Below are 17,537 nucleotides of genomic sequence, written 5' to 3' on the forward strand. Positions count from 1 at the left end.
AGATGTACCTTTGTTATTACACTTAACTACTAACACAAGGTTACCTTCTACAAACAGTTTGTTGTTCTGACCTCAAATAATTAAAAGTGTTTGCTTTAGAGATGGTTCAGTTGAAGTATTTCAGCCCCGCAATAAAACCTTTATCTAGCAAATCAGCTTGAAAACTCCCATTACTTGCCCTGCCATTAAAATATGAAACATTAATTGGTTAGTATTTGTGTTTCACAGACTTTTTATGATGGAAGACATCTGTCTGAAAAATGACATTTGAGAAGACAAGAATATGTTGCTGCCCTCCTCTCTTTCTCAGTCTCCAAAGAAATTATCTATTTGTCTTTATTCAGGGAGTAAACACCTGCATGTAGTAAATAGCTGCAGAAGCTTAAGATGCTATTGCCCTCCAACTGTTTGTTATTGATCCTCTACTGGAAGTTACAACCTCTTCAACAGAGTTGACAGAGCATATAGGTGTTCCTTTGTCAACTCAAGGGACAACAGTTCCACTGGAGCTTAATCTAAACCATGAATCTTGCACCAAAAAATACTGAGCTATGCTCACCTTAACTCTTATGCTAGCTTTGCTGTATGACTGTGATCTCTGGGGGCAGACTGGGCAGGGGAAGAGGAGTAAAATGTAAAAAAAAGGACAAAGTAGTAACATCTCAAATGACTGTTGGCTCACCAGGCACGTGCTTGCAATTTCATTGTACATTTCTGTTACCCTGGTGTGACTACCTCCATGGTAAACAAAACCAAACCAAAGCATAAGCCTCCCACACTTCTAGTGTCATTGGAAAAGCTTGAAACACCATTTCTGTACTAACTTGTACAAGGCAGCCTAACAACACTATGCAGAACAATACTAGAATAATTCACCCATCTACTGGACTACTGCCAAAAGACTCATTCAAGTAAACAAAAGGTTTAAAGGATCACTACCAAACCTCACAGAAAGCATAATGCTTCCTGCGTAAAAATATTCAACAAAAAACCTTAAATATTTCAGAATTTTTTTATTAAGTGCCACTGTTCTGCATACTGAAATCTCTTGTGCTTACAGACTTACAAAATAGTGACATGTTAACATATTCCTGAAGAGATCCTGTTTTGGTAAAAAGTAAAAACAAAGAGTAAGTATTAAAGCTACTTTTAATATGAATCCATCAAGTTAAATTTTACCTTTACAAATTTTCTTCTGACTTTCATCATTTCTACAAAAAATTTACCTTTAACCAAATTAACCCAAACTACTAAATCTGAAATTATAGGTGTGCAATAGTTTGGGTGCTCTGGAGGATGACAGTGCCCAAACCTCTTTTTGTTGTTCTGAGAAAGCAATTTGAACACAAACATGCATTTCTTCCGGGAACAAAAGCAGACAGCCAGTATAAAGTCAGATATTGTCAGCTCTTTCGCATAAGGACAGGAAGAGAACTAGGAGGCTCCTCTTAAGTTCATTTAGGAATTATTTAAATACTACTAAAGTAGCATTCCCTCAGTGGCAGGATACTTAAACAACATTAGAAAGATCTAGAACACTGAAAAGGATAGGAAATTGCACCCGTGTCCACCAAACACTTCTTTATCATGTCTGTCAGACTGTATTCCTCCAATTGTATGATTTCTCAATCTGCCTTGCAGATTGCTGAGCCTTTTCCTTTTCAAAAGCAATAGGGTTGTGCTAATAATGGCCTTGAAAACAATGCCTAACCTTTTGGCCAAGCCCAGCCAGATGACTTAGTCTTGTCACAAGACACATATGAAGAGAAGCCACGGCCCATTATGTGAACTTCATACAATCTCTTCCTCAAAGACGACATTAAAATCTTTGTGGGAGGCCTGATACTTACTATGGACAGATGCTCAAAAGTATCCTAAGTCATAAGAGAAATTATGATAAATAATGAGGATTAACAGGGTGATGGTTCTTAAGTCAACTGAGACTTAAGAGGAGAGCGAGAGGCACAGCAGAGTGAGAGGCAGCTTCTCAAATTATTCATTTCCTCTCCGCCACTTTATTTATGAAAATCTCCTTGTTATTTCAAAAAGCCAGAGCCCTTAAGCATTAAAATCTTTTGTTGCTGCCTTTTCTTTGGAAAATAAACAAGAAGCATATTATATATGAAGACAATACAAAACCTACCTATAGATTATTTTATTAATTCATGAAAGCACAAAAATACTTTCAAGTTATGGGAAGAATGCCTAAGAAAAGAAACAACTGTCCAGTACAGAAGAACTAAAAGTGAAAGACTAAAGAGCAAACATGAGTAAGTTTAGCACCTGAAGTGGCATACCTCATTTTACTGCTTGTTTGACAATTTACCTTTATTAGTAAAAGCAGGAAGATAACAAAACAATTAAATTAAGTGAAGGCAATAAATATGTACTTAAGACAAACATAGCAAGGTTTGTCAAAAAAGAAATTGATGAGCTTGCCATCTTATAACGGATTTTTCCTATTTAATTTAGTGCATTCTTGTGGTAGTAGTCTTCAGAACTTAAAAGTTTGAGTCATTTAGACTCAACACCTGTGTCATCCATTTCAGTTTTACAGGCAATTAAAAAGAACAAATTTTCCAGATGTATAGTTACACACAGGATGCAAAAACCCCCACTACATTCTCTTTTTGATAAGGTCTATGAGTTAAGTGTTAACATTTTTTAGCCTCATTATGAAATAGCTTTCTTTAAATACATATTTCTGTTGCTTCCTTGATAAAAAGGTAAAATGTTGTAAGCTATCTTAAAATAAGCTTCTGGTATAGACATGCCTATTATCAATTTAACATCAAATAGTAGCCAACAAAACCCAATGCCTCCCAAGTTACAATTCTTTTTTCTGCCTTACAAAAAATAATTCTTAAGGCTGTAGAGCCAAAAATATTAATAAATTAGCTGCAGGTCCCTTAGTTTAAAAGACTTTGAACATACTATATCAGTTAACACAGTATTCTGTATTTCAAGATCTTCACACGTGTTAAAAAATAAGGAAGTAATTGTAAAAGACATGCTCAAGTATTCAAAGAGGTTGTCATTCCACATTTATATAAGCTAAGCCTAAGTCTCTCCCCTACTATATTTTCCCTTTATTATGTTTTTCTTTCTTGGAGTGCTATATAATACTGAGGGTATGTACACAAGGCACCATACAGTTAGTCCCTCATTGTGTAAACAGGAGCATCTTGGTTGTAGACAACATTCCATGTCTTTCTGAAACAGAGAATACCATGACTTGGACCTGTCCCTGGATATTTGATATACATACAGCCTAGCAATATATATCCCCATTTTTTCTACTTTAAAGCCAGGATATTCAGACAGTTTTCTTCTTATTTAATAATGCTTATATTATTACAACTAAATTAATAGCTAGCTGTAGCTAAACTGATTTTAAAAAAATGCTTCAAAAAATTAAATACTTCCTTTACATAATTTCAATGTTCCCACTATTTACTACAAATACTGGAAAACAAATCATTATTAGAAGAAGTATTACTGTATTACTAGTGTGACAAAAACCCCAAACACACACACACACAAAAAAAAAGAGAGGTTCATGCCTTCTCCCCAATAAAAATGAGCCTACATTTGGATTCAGACCTAATTCTTCCTGATGCTTACTGTAACAGTGGAAACACTTTCTTCCTAAGTTGCTATGCCAACATCAACAACAAGGAAAGATACTGGAGAGATTCCCAAAATGTAAATTTTGTTTTTCTTTAGTTGTTCAACCTTAAACTATGTGGTGAATTAAACTTTCTGGAATACAATGTGAAACTTCAATTCTGTATTGTTTTTGCAGAAAAAAACCTGTTCTTGATAATTATCCCTTTTTGTCTGATAACAATACAACTCTCAAAAATATTTAATTAATACTTTTCTTATACACCCGCTCTAGTTTTAAAACTATTTAAAAATGTAAACAACTCCATTCTATATGCCTCAACAAAGTATTCTAGGTGGGGTTGTGAAGTCAGACTTACAAGCTGCCATGACAGGTGAAGCTGATCAGGACAGATTTGGTTACAAACACTGTAGCACTTTAACTCTACATAGTATGGTTTGGGAGGAGTGAGTGAAGAGAGTCAATTAATGTTATTTGAAGAAATCAAACAAACATCATTATTCCCACAGAAAACATTTAAACAATGCAGAGAAAAGAACAACAGTCACTTTTGCACTCACCATTCTTTCGTTCGTTGAGAGGAGGTAAGTACTGATTGGGCTGCAATGAGAGTTCCTTAAACTCATGAGCAACTGCTTCACTATGAGGACTAGGAGCAAGCCGTGTTAGTGATCCAGAGTCGTCCTCAGCGTCTGCTGTCCCCAAGTGATCCATTGTGTTAAATTGTCTGGAGACAGGGAGAGCAAGTGGTCTCTTAATCACACTATCGTTGATAAAATTAATAAAGAAAAAAAATCACGTAGACACGTTATGTTTTTTGTTCGGGTTTTGGTCAGTTCCTTTGCACACAAAATTCAACTTTACAATTATATGCATGTTACCTACTGATTTACCACATGTATTATGGGTTTGCAAAAATATAGTTAAGCAATGTATTTACAAGCAATTTCACAGTCATTTGGTTCTGAGAAGCAGGAGTTTCTCTGTTCACTTTGACAGAAATATTACACAGTGTTAACTCTCAATATGGATGTCCAGAAGCTCCTGTCTTATAGCAAGTGACACAGCCTGTTTATCAGAAAAACATTCTTTTTTTTCAGTAGCTTATATTAGAGAATGCTCAATTAATATATGACAACATACAAACAGCTTTTAATATTTTGAAGCGCTGTACAACTTTCCTTCGGATCAAAAATCAACTTTGGTATTAATACAGGAATTCATAGAACTATTCATTCATTCAAAGAACTATATTAGAACTAGTTAATCTTCAACCTGTCCAGCAAGGAAGGCTTTTTGCTATGAATTTTTTCAAATTAATTTTACTGTACACTAGGTACTTATTGTAAAATACTCTACAGAGTGGAATAAAAGTCCCTATTTATTATTTCTTTCCTTTCTACCATTAATGGGGTACTTAATCTACAGTGAGGAGAGACAGAAGCATGAATTACTGGAACAGACTTTTTCTAGCTCACAGAACCTGAAATCATTAAAATGTCAATAAATCAATATGGACTTCAATGAAGTCCATCCCTGGATTCTTGGAAACTCGAACAATATGAAATATTAATAATTCATGAAGATCCATAAAACTGAAGAAATGTCTTATTATTGTTAAAATTGTTTGCTTATTTTTAGTTATTTTTCTTAAGAAACACTACTGCTTGCCCATACTCAACCTTAAATTTCAAACTGAATGTAAATGTCCTGAATGTAAATACCGCATGTGTTGGGGTGCGTATTTAAAGGTTTTTAAAATGCAACATGTGTTTCAATGACTATACCCAAAATATTTCAAGTGTTACTTGATATTTTAAAAAACATCAAGATGATGAAAAATTATCATGACCACCAAAGAATGGCCTACACTACAAAAAGGGGTAAAGAATCATGTTGCTGAAAGTGCCAATTTAAAAATAAGACATATAAGCAAGTACTGCTTGATATATACCTCAGTAGAACAAATATGATCAAGTGTATATTTTTCATTATTTTCCATAGTTACCAATTGGTGCTTTCACATTAAATGAAGACACATTAACTTACTGTTATGCAAGATTTTCTTCTTTGTTCTTCGCTTTTACAAGCATAATTTACCAGCTCTCATTTGATTTCCTGACATTACACTCTCCTCAAACTCCCACTCATCCATACAAATTAAGTACATTATTAACCAAGCAAGTCTCTTCAGAGCAGAATTTAAGTGAAAATTTAGCTGCTTATCTGCTCATATTCACAGCATTTTATCCACAATTTATTACCTGAGTTATGTCTTAGAGTCACTTTTCAAAGAGATTAAACCACATTAGCTGTATTCATGCCATTAAATCCATATGAAATTAATAGAAACACCTTCTTGTACTAAAGGCTTAACATTTATTATGCTACATGTTAGCTTTGACTAAGTCTTTTCCCCATGACAGATAACTAAATATCTTGCTTTACATTAAACCGGTTTAACTTCCATCACTTCTACAACACACTGCTAAATGTCCATTTCTTAATTTTCATTTCAGGAATACACGTAAATGTGGGTTTTTTTGTCCAGATTCAGCTAAGAACAAGGCATGCAAGAATTATATGCAACACATTAAATTATATTGATTGCAACATTGCAGTGCAACTCAAAACAAGTTGACTTCTCACACCAAATGTGCTTAATTTGTGGTTTGAACCTGATTAAATCAGGTTAGAAGGGACCTTCTGGAGGTCATCTAGTCCATCCCCCAATCTTGAGTAGGGATACCAGCTGCCCAGGAATTTGTCTTGTCAGGTTCTGAAAATCTCCAAAGCTGGTGAATCCACCACCTCCGGGTAATCTCATTATGAATGCCATGCCCACCTCTTTCTAACAGAGCTGCTTCTACTGCAACCTATGAGTGTTGCCTCTTGCTATTTTGCCCTAACACAGATGATATTGCTGACTGCAACTCTCAGATCCCAGTTTTTACTGTGGTTTCATACAGTACACGAACTTGATCATTAGGAAACCTCTAAACTGAAAGTTCTCCAATGCAGAACTCTAACCCTGATTTGAAAGTTTCCAATTCACAGTAAAGTCTCAGATATTGCAAATTCCTTGTCTTAGATCTTTTGGATAAACAATTTTAACAACTAAAAATAAAGTTATTAATAAAAAAACCTGCAGCAAGCCTAAACATCCACTATTTATCAGTTTACCTTCCTTTACCATTACAGAATTTCACAGGAACAAGCCTCTAGGAAGCAAAACTGAAACAGGTTACAGCATGCACATTGAATAACCACAGCTGATGCCTCTTTTGTTTCCTCAAGCAGTTGTCTATACTGATTGACAGAGCAGGATGAGGTCACTACACACTGTTACATGCAGAAAGCCCTCTTTCAATTTTTTGCTGCAAGGGTGCTGAAAGCCTATAGGCTGTTAAAAATCTAGTTTTTATCCAAAATGATCTTTCAATACTAGAACAACTAGAATCTCATTTCTTTTCATTTTTACTGATGAACTGCTACCATATCAAACTACAGAAATATTTCTGAGCTTAGAACAATGAATTTTCTTGACCTTCCCTCAAAAAAGAAAACACATACCTCCACCCAACATTTGTAAGTTTTTTTTTTTTTTTGGGGGGGGGGGGAGTCAATGACCTACATCATCAAGTTCTGGCTCAGATACACTATGATCAGTGACAGCTCCTTACTGAATCAATAACAGAACATCAGAACAATACTATAAAGATTACAAATTGAAGACCTGCAGTAATAAAATATAAACAATTAATTTTATTCTCCTCTCTTGTTCAACTGGCATCTAAAAGAGAATTCAGCTGTTCAACTTTCTAAACAGAACTTTAAAAATTAGCATCCATGAAATTACTAGTTTGTCTTAGGCATAAGGTTTTCCTTATTAACAAAGTAATTCTGAAACTTAAATAAAAATAATTTTGATAAATACCTTTCCAAACAAACAAAAGAAATAAACAAGAAAAAATATATCTCTATGTAAACAACATCTTTTTACACTGTTGTATGTATGAGATGATAAACCACTACTATTTTTTAGCATGCTCATTTTAAATGCTAGAGAAGATGCATACAATTGCTTTGTCATCAGCTAGAGGTTACAACCAGCAGCATTTACTTCACTTGAAACTAGAGTTAAGATATGCAGAACATCTCCCATCTATCTTCAGTTTTCAAAAGCTGTATTTCATTCTGACATTTCTAATATAACTGATTGTTTGGACATTAGCAATTCAAACACAAAAAAAACCAGTAGGAGAAAACATTAGTTCACCTTGATTCAAATCAAACCCTGTACAATAAATACTTTATCATAGAATCAGAGTGGTTTGGGTTGGAAGGGACCTTAAAAATCATCTAGTATCCAGTCATCATGTGAAAAAGTGAGAAACTTACCTGATTTAGAATTTAATGTACCATGATACTATCATATTTTATATTAAAGATAACACATTTGCCTCCCCTTTCTCATTTATTTGAAGCCTCCTCTTCAAATCTTGAAGAATTACTTCATATTTGCCATCTGCGTTTACAGATGGTAACCATTATCTATGTAACCCCTGACTTCAAGCAGACCTATACACAAAAGTGTATTAATAACATAACTGAAACTCAACAGTAAAAACACATACAGGAAAAATACAATTAAAAAAAATCCATACTATTAAAGTATCAATGTTCTACTCTGCATCATCTAAGAAAGCACCATTTTATACAAGGCTAATCTGACAGACAGAAATCAGTTGTCACTTCAGGGGTTTCCACTCCCTTCCTTGAAACCAAGACATGCAAAAGTTTATTAAGTTGTATGAACCATCATTTCATTTGGTATGAAAAACATTTCTACTTATAAAGTGTTGGAAAGTATAATACCATCTTATTTGTAGCAAATAAAACTACTCCACTCTTCCAATAGTCCCAAACAATTTCAGGTTTGGGTTGGGTTTTTTGTTTGTTTGGGTTTTTTTTGTTTTAAACACAGAATTCAGCAAAATGTTTAAGAGCAGCAAAGTGAAAACTAGAACAAATTATTTTCCTACTTAACCTTCAGAATAGATTATGAAAATAGAATATGCACCAGCACTGCAAGCAATGCTTCGGTTCACATTTATCTGACAACTACACAGAAAGAACGTTCCAGTACTCGCAAGAGAGAACTCCTGTACAGTGTACGAGTCTTATGTAAGTGTTCTCACAGATTGTAGGTGGTTGCTATCTTTTCTTAACTGCTGAAGACAAACGCTTCTTTTATTTTTAAACATTTTATCTTCAAAAGACAAAGTATATTTCCTTAGAAAAATCTTAGAAGGGGAGAAAATACATACTTCCCTGCCACTTGAGACACTAGAACTGGTATTTTATTCGGCACAAACTGTGAAATCTGGATGACACTTAGGTAGTAAATCAGATTTTAGAAATCTGCTGGAAAAAAACAGGTCAAGAATCACAGTGCATTCAAACTCTGGCCAAGTCAAATGGCTGACCTTAACATTGCTCACTCATGGAGATCTGCAAGGAACTTAGGTCACTATACACAGTGCAGTATCAAATTATTAATAGTCACACCAGATTAGATATTAGCAATACCAGGCTCCAGTACAGAATTTATTACAGAATCATGGTGTTAACATCAGCAGTCAAATCACCTAGGTTTAAGCTTCTCCATTTATAAAACTCAGTAAAATTTTAAACTGTATAGCTAGCAGTTTGTAATACACCAGAGTCTTTAGTGGGAAGAATACTAGAATTGCAAAATGTTGGGTTTTTTTGTTTGTTTGTTTTTTTCCCCTTCTTCTTCAGTGTGTCAGGAAACAGTAGAGGAGACACTTAAAAAGCTTAAGCCCTGCATCCATCAGGTTAGCTTAACACTTGCCAGGGAAGGTCATTTGCCTTATGCTCTTGGATCTCTTTGTCAATGCCTAGAAAGACTTTAAAATCTGTACAGTGGGGATGATGATCTCTAACACTATAGTGGTTAATATGCATTTAGGGGACTGTTACGGTTTCAAATACTACTTCAATTTGAACAGTGAGCATTAATGATTTGTATCTGAGATAATGTGCTAAGTGACAATATGAGACTAACTTGGCAACTCCTCCTTCCATCTCATAAAAGAAGGGCAAGGACTATGCTTTCAGAATGCAGCCGGCCCTATCTAGTGCATAGATATGCCTAGAGTAAACTTCCTTCCTAATTTTCAAATCAGCCAAGTCACAGTGGTCAGACCCTTGGAATGCTCAGTACCTCCTTTCTCCACAGGATCAATACAAGTAGGACTTGGACATCAACATTCAAAATACCCAGGAACATTTAGCTCACTGAACAATACGGTAACTATAAGCTAAGAGAGTCATTTCCCAGAGACAAGAACTGGGGATGAAATACCCGCTGCAAAGAGAGGAAAAGACGCAGTATTTTTAAAGGATGACTCCTCTTGGCATGCTGCCTATCAGCAAGGGATAAAAAAAAAATTAAGAAACAAATAGTAGGGTTGGCTGCAGGAAATCCATCTCAAATCAGTTCCTGGAGCAATACCAAATCTAGGTATCTGCTACTGAGACAATAACGCTCCTCAGTCTAGTACATGGTGGTTTCTCTGTGACCTCTAAAATGCAGCATGTTCTATTTGGTAGATACCAGCACATATCATATATGCACAATTTCATTTCAGCTGTGCTTACATCCTATTATAGATGTGAGATCTTACGAAACTCCTACATGAAAAACTATTGGGGCTCCCTTTATAATTGTTCTGAATACCTTTTTCTGTATGTCCAAATGTATGTTTTCCCCAAACTCTAAGGACTACTTATATTTCATTACAAAATGGAAAGACAAATAATAATAATAATTTTAAAAAGCTTTGGAAATACTTACAGAGTGTCTAAAAGCCACTTAAAGCTATTCCTCCGAATCACTAACCTGTCTTTCACACCAAGTCTCATATATTGGTGTTTTTAAAATAGTAAAGATGTAAAAATGAAAAAATAACCTTTTGCATTTAGTACTGCAATTTTAACAATAAACTGTTACAGAAAAGTTCTTTTGTTTTGTTTTCTCAGTAGGTTTCAAATGCACTTACTGAAATAGCATTTAGAACCAGTAAAGATGAATATATGACTGAGTACAAAATGAACAGACATGGAAAGTACGTACTATTAATAATCATCCAGATTATCGGTAAATTAACTGAATATGTTCATCTAATTTATTTTTGACATTCATAATTTCACTGATTGGAGAAAATGTCTCAAATTGTTTGCCTCTGTTGCAAGAACAATGCTTATTCTGTTGAGATTTATGCCCCTCACTTCGTGTATTCCACAGTGGATTAAAAGACCAACAGACGATTTTAATGAAAAAAGAGTCTTGAAAACATTAAATCATTTTAGTATTTCACTTCACACAGTATAATGCTGTTCCTTTTCCCAAAGAGACGCAGTGTCAACACTGCTGACAACTCAGTGCTGCTTATAACTTCTGCAGTTTGTTTCTTACACAGCCTCTCTCATTGTAAGTATTTTGGATAGAGTATATGTACTTTGAAATTAAAACTGACATTATATTACTACATTGAAAGAGAAATTGCAATCCTACAGTTAAAATACAGTGTTATATTAATGAAGATACATTTTGTGGTAAAATACACTGCAACAAGGATTTAAATCATATGGCTATTTTTAAAAAGGTAATTAGACAAAGGCAGAAGAAGATGAGAAATATCAACGGCTGACTAACTATGAGTAATGATCTTGTATTATGCATTATCAAAACCTCACTGTTACTATTCATTTCTTTAAAAAACAGTGTGCAGAAGTATATGACAGAACTGAGGTCCTGTCATGCTTCTCACCATATCAGTAATTGGAATGACATGCTTCTTAAAGGAGTCAAGACTGGACTGATAAATATTTCAGATAAATTTCCTCTTTTACTAAATTATTGAGATTAAATTTTTTAACTGTCTACTCTAGCTAAATTAATACCACTGAGCAGACACTAGAAGACCTCCAGAAACTCATTTAACACTTTTGCGTATTTCAATGACAATGCTACACTGAGATTCTCTCTATCAATTCTTAGAAGGAAATCTTTAAATCTTAAGTCTTTGGACTGATTAAAGGCTGAAAAGAAATAAGCTACCCTAGCAAATGCATGCCATAAATTAGGTAAAGTACAGAAAATTACTTATACCTGGACCAAGGCAGGGGATGAGTCAACAGAATACTAGATGATAAATTCCTTCTTGTACCATCTCCAGGCAAAAAAAAAAAAAAAAAAAAAAAAAAAGACACACCTCATTTGTAATAGGACATGCGGCCTGCTAAATGCAAATTAATTATCAGGTGGAGACTGTGGGTCTATGATGAACAAAGGCAGCCTCCTACAGCTCCCTCACAGCATAGAGAAGCTAAAGCTTACCCTGTTGCTGTGTAGGCCCATACAGATGATTTACCTATTTTTTTTTCACGTTACTGCCTTCTCAGAACTAACCTATTCAAAAAACATTTGGTAGGTAAAGTCTTCTGGGCTTCACATAACCCTTCAGTGGAAAGGATATAACTCGCAGGAATGTTGTGAAGCTTAGTGTTTAAATACTTCAAAGGCCTCAAAAATAATTGTAATACATGTACTTCAAATATCTTCTGTGTTCATACTCTGTGGGCTTTAAAATGGTAATTAATGATAGAATTTATACAAGATGATAAGCTTACAAATATTTATAAAGCAAGCCAAGGTTCAATGTGCATAATATTCAAGTCACTAAAACAAAACCAATCCCTTCAGATGGAAGTAATGTTTAAATTGTTTACTGATTATATAAAACTTTTCAAATCTACCATCTTTCTTTAAGAAACAGTTATGAAAATAACTTTGCAGGATGCACCAAAATCAATAAACAGTCTGATGGACCAAACGAAAAAGTCTAGGATTAGCTGCCTCTTAAAAAAAATACACGGTCAACAACCTTCTTTTAAAGAGTATGAACTACTTTCCTATTCTATCATGTGAAAAAGAGACATCGTCACCTAGGTAGCTCTGCAAGCTCTTTAAAAGCAAGCATTGAAGCCAGCATTTATTAATCCATCCAGATAACCCAAAACATCTTTTAACATACCTTCTACTGACACAATGCTTTATAAGTAGAAGGTACATTATGTTTAACTTACAGTACAGTACTGTTTGTAGCATGAAGTTTATAAAGACTTAACTCATGTTGAAAACTGCATCACAGTGAGAAGATATGTTATTTCATAAACAATTAAGTCCATCCTTCCTAACAGCTGCTACCTGAGCACTCAATAGCAACACGAATTATGGCAACAATAGTTGAAAGTATAATAAATGTTGTCCTACGATTTGTCATAAGTGAAGAACTTCCAGATAAAGTCTTCAACAATTTTTTGATCACCTTATGAGCAGACATAATTTGATTTCATCTCATCTTTTTTGTGGATATTCTTAGTCAACAATGCTCATATTGAGGCAATGCTAAGTCATTCAGCTGGATTAACTTGATTAAATAAACACGAAGCTGTTACAGCACATATCCCCACTAGTTCTATTAAAATAAACAGCATCATAAAAATACTTTAAACTAGAAAGGTAAAACCATGAAGTAATATCTTGTTTAGCTGTTACACAAACACAAACACACACACTGTGTATGGAAATATGCCATTTGCAAATGCTCAGAAAAATCTACAATCCTGTTTTTCAGTCTATGAAGATGATTTTGATTGTCAATATTTTACATTTGCTTTAATACTCTACTAAAATTTAAAATGCCTGTATTAATGCTGGCAGCAAATAAATTTAGACTCCTCTTAGAAAACAACACAAGATCAGTTTTATAATACCTAAATTTAGCAAGACAAAGAAACAAAACAAAAAGAAACCATGCACATTATTGGTGTGCAAACAAACGATGCTTCTAGTTTCTCATCCTCATGGATCTCGACACATTTAAATTAGATCTCTCTTTTCCAATAAAACATAAGCAACATATTTCAGAAGTAATTTATTTGAATTCCAATTAAAAAAAATTCATAATATCTGAATATCAGCTTTAATATGAAGCACTTAGTAGTAGTGTTCAAATAATTGCAAGATAAACTCAGATTTACCTGCCAAAAAGCAAGTTCAATTCTTCTGGTCTATGACAGAACTTTGTGGAAGGAATTAGTAAGATAACACCTGCTCCATGATTTTCTGTGGCCAGCAAACATAAACAGTGTAGCCAGCAGAATCTATTTATGTAATTGAAGTTGACAACATATTTAAAAAAAAAAAAAAAAAATCAAAACACAAGTATTCATTTTGGTATTATAAAAGCACTTGATAGCTCAAGTCTGGAGTAAGGGTCAAATATTTATATGAACACATCATACGACTGCTAAACATTTTAGTGTTATGTCCTAGAAGTGGGCATTTATTAAAAACAAGGAAGAGAAAATATACAGAGCTTTTTAGAAGAGGTGTTCTGACAGTTCAGAAAATAATTAATTAGTAACTTCTATCAATAAATGGATCATAATCTTCAATAATTCCTTTGTGTTCAGAGTCCTTTAACAGCCAAAATGCTGATCTTAAAAATGAATGTTGGTAGAGCATCTAAGGCATTTCAGAAAAGGTTAAATTACTCCATGATTTAATTTGTTTGCTTAGCTACTTCAAGATGTTCCCATTTATGACTAAGCTGCAGGTGCTATTCTGTTTATTTTAGTGCTTGTAAACCAAGCCCTTGAATTGAACAAAGCAAGGAAAGCATTAGGATTCAAGTCAAAGAGGAAGGAACTGCAGGACTGTTTCCCGTTGAACATGCTACTTTATACCTTGCTTCATAAGCATGACTGAACATTACACAATCATTTCTATAAAATGAAATTTCTTGAAGAAGATATACTTTGCTTCTTTTCACTTCTATACATTGTTACAGATATTAGCAAAATTTTATTATCATTTTTGGTGTACCAAAGACTGATATTTGACCTCTTAAAAAAAATACAATTAACTTCTATGGGACAGAATTTAACTTATTATTCACATTCAGCAACAGACTAAATGCTAATTAGACATGATTTCAAAATAATGTAGCATAATTAGGGATTATTAGCAACTTCAACTTAGGGGATCTTGCAAATATCAAAATGATTATGTCTGAACTGCAACTCACTGCACTCATGCAGATGATACTTAGTTAAGTAGTCCCTATTCATAACCTTAGGAAAACTTAGAAAATCTCTCTTTCACAAACCTTTTGCTGCCTATTGACTTGTACCAACACAGCTACTTTCAGATATTAACAATGCAAACAATAACTTGAATTAGCTCCCATGGAAACCAGTCAACTTGTTGCTCTTAACTTCTGAAACTAAAACTTGTAAAGTTTAACCTGCAAAGGGATGAAAGAAAAATTTAGAAGGTGACAGATTAATGTTTAAATTAAAAAAGATAAAAATCAACTTTCTGTACATCTTAAGCAGCAGCTATTTACCATGTGTTCTTTATTTGATTTATGCTAAGTGCTTAGAGTTCATCTAAAATATTCTCTTTTCTGTTATTTTCTTATTTATATCACATAACCACCCTGTACAAAGCATGGCAGAGCATTATGATATGTATTTTACTGTCCCAAATGACGGGTTTTACTTTGCAAGTTATTAGAAGTATTTAATCTTCTCCTCTATTCTATTTCCTTTAACTAGAAAGAAAACAGAGGCCTAGCACCAAACGATTAACATGTCTGGTTTACAAGTTCATGGGACAAGCTCTTCTTTTCAACAATTCAATTTACATTAGATGACGTGACACATTTTGAATAGCAAAAAAGTACGATTAAGGGCTAATTAAAGAAGGTGATGGAAGTTTTAAGATGATTTTTTTATAGTTCTGCTGTCCTGCTTAGACAAAACCATTGGGTAAGCTGCAACCATAAGATTTTGAAGGCTCTCCTAGCGCTCCCAAAGATAACTCACAGTTAACTACATACATTAAATACATGTATTCATCACATGCATGCTGTGTGGGTATGAATGCTCATCTTTCTCAACTAACAGAGGCAGTGACACAAAGTTTTGGCAGTCCCATAATACCACTTCATGCTATCGCCAACTCTTCTACTCAATACACGTAAATTATTCTCAACTGTATTTGTCATTATCTTAGAATCAGAATGAGGTCAATATACTTGTCATTTCTTACAGCCAAAGCTGCTACTGGAACTGGGCAAATATGTTTATTTGCTTGGCTTAGAAGTATTACTTTCTATTACAAACTTTTAAAAGCACTTAAAAGGGAAAGAGCACAGTTGTTTCATCACTTGTACACCAGCCATCATTTAGATTCATGGCTTCAGGAGAACCTCTTGCTCCTCAGTCTTCAACTGATGCTTTCTCCGAGTTACACCTACCAACATAGCAGGGTTAAAGAAAAGTTATTACACCTTACCTGGAAGCAAACAGAACAGTGTCACATTACATTTGGTTACAGTGAACCACTGCTCAACTGCTCATATCCCACATTGTATTAAGTGACCCAATTTTTTTATATAACAGTGACAAAAGGTCAGAATGTGAATGCAGTTACATCACTTGTAATAGATTTACACCTTGCAGTACCTTCCCAAGAATTAAAGTGGGCTTTTTTATAGATCCAAGAAGGATGCAGACTAAAAGAATGCTACATTCCATGCAATTAAGCACAGCCTTTCAGGTAGGAAAAAAAAACCAAAACAAACCACAACCCCAAAACCCCCGGCTTCCTAAACATTGGAAATTAAGCATGAAGATATACCACAAACATAGTATTATGACTTTAACAGAAAAATAAATTTTGTTAAAGACAAAATAACACTCTTTACCAAACAAAAGCCGAACTTTTTCTTCTCAAATCAAGAACATTTCTTCTAACAAGGCCAATAATACTCTCTGTGAACAGGGTAAGACCACAGGAAGGAATATCACTTATTGTTTCTTTATAAATACAGAACCAAGATTATAAGTGATCAAGCTTAATCCCCAGATCAACACCCATATTCTAAAATAATCAGAGAAAGTATGTTATTAGTATGGTGCCTGAAAACTCTAATGTTCTAAACAGTTTAATGCTATAATCCACAGTCCATGCCCTCAGTGCTTTAAGAACCAATTTCTCACGATCTCCAAAGCTAAAATGAACTTGAATTCCATTTTCCATACTGAAATTAGCTAAAGACTAATAGGGCAGAAACTCTGGGTCAGGAGAGTTTATGTTGCCTAAGGCCACTTTCAAAGAAGTCTTATCTGTTAAACTATTGTGTGTTCCAATACTTCATTCCCCACAAAACTGCTTGTTTAAAAATAAATAAATAAATAAGAGATAGATGGTAACCATAAAATTGTTTACAGTAGATTTCTGCTACACTTAACAGCTGTAACATCTAAATTCTGTATTACTTGGGATGTTCCCATAATAGAACTTGAAGTGAAAAAAAGCCATTAAGCCTTCCCCTTACAAAATGATCATCACTCATCTCCCTCAGTCATAAAGGGGAGAAAAAAGTCCTGTTTATGCAGAAATGGCAGTAACCAAGAACAAGTTGATCAAGAAAGAAACATAATGGCCTTCAGAAACACTTAAAATCTCAAGAACCACTCAACAGGAAGTTAATAAACATAGAAAAAAAGGCCTCTTGTATCCAAAGATATAAATTTTGCATGCATAGACTTAAAAATGGGAAAGCCTGACTGCAACAAATTATTTCCTTCACTCTGGTAAGACTAATTATTTCCAAAGATCATCTTTAAGGAAAATAATATTTAGAAATTCACGATGAAAGTAATAACACACACACACAAAATCAATTTAACACTGATATGATGAGTGTAAAAAACGCAGACAGTCTGTACCCACCCTCCCCCA

At 34.1% G+C, this 17,537-nt stretch overlaps 1 protein-coding gene across 5 annotated transcripts in view; it reads right to left on the bottom strand.

Annotated features, from left to right (window-relative positions):
• MKL2 (MKL/myocardin-like 2) overlaps window positions 1–17,537 on the bottom strand; it is an 81,361-nt gene that overhangs the window by 57,577 nt on the left and 6,247 nt on the right. For 3 of the 5 annotated variants that reach the window (XM_010578478.1, XM_010578474.1, XM_010578475.1), the window contains one exon: window positions 4,189–4,355. In XM_010578478.1, coding sequence (XP_010576780.1) covers window positions 4,189–4,342 — 154 coding nt within the window. In that variant the 5' untranslated portion in view covers window positions 4,343–4,355. Of the gene's footprint in view, window positions 1–4,188; window positions 4,356–17,537 lie in introns of those variants that run through there. The other 2 variants (XM_010578479.1, XM_010578477.1) reach the window with 1 other exon arrangement.

This window comes from Haliaeetus leucocephalus, unplaced genomic scaffold (assembly GCF_000737465.1).
Source record: "Haliaeetus leucocephalus isolate CR32 unplaced genomic scaffold, Haliaeetus_leucocephalus-4.0 Scaffold636, whole genome shotgun sequence".
In the NCBI taxonomy this organism is placed as follows: domain Eukaryota; kingdom Metazoa; phylum Chordata; class Aves; order Accipitriformes; family Accipitridae; genus Haliaeetus; species Haliaeetus leucocephalus.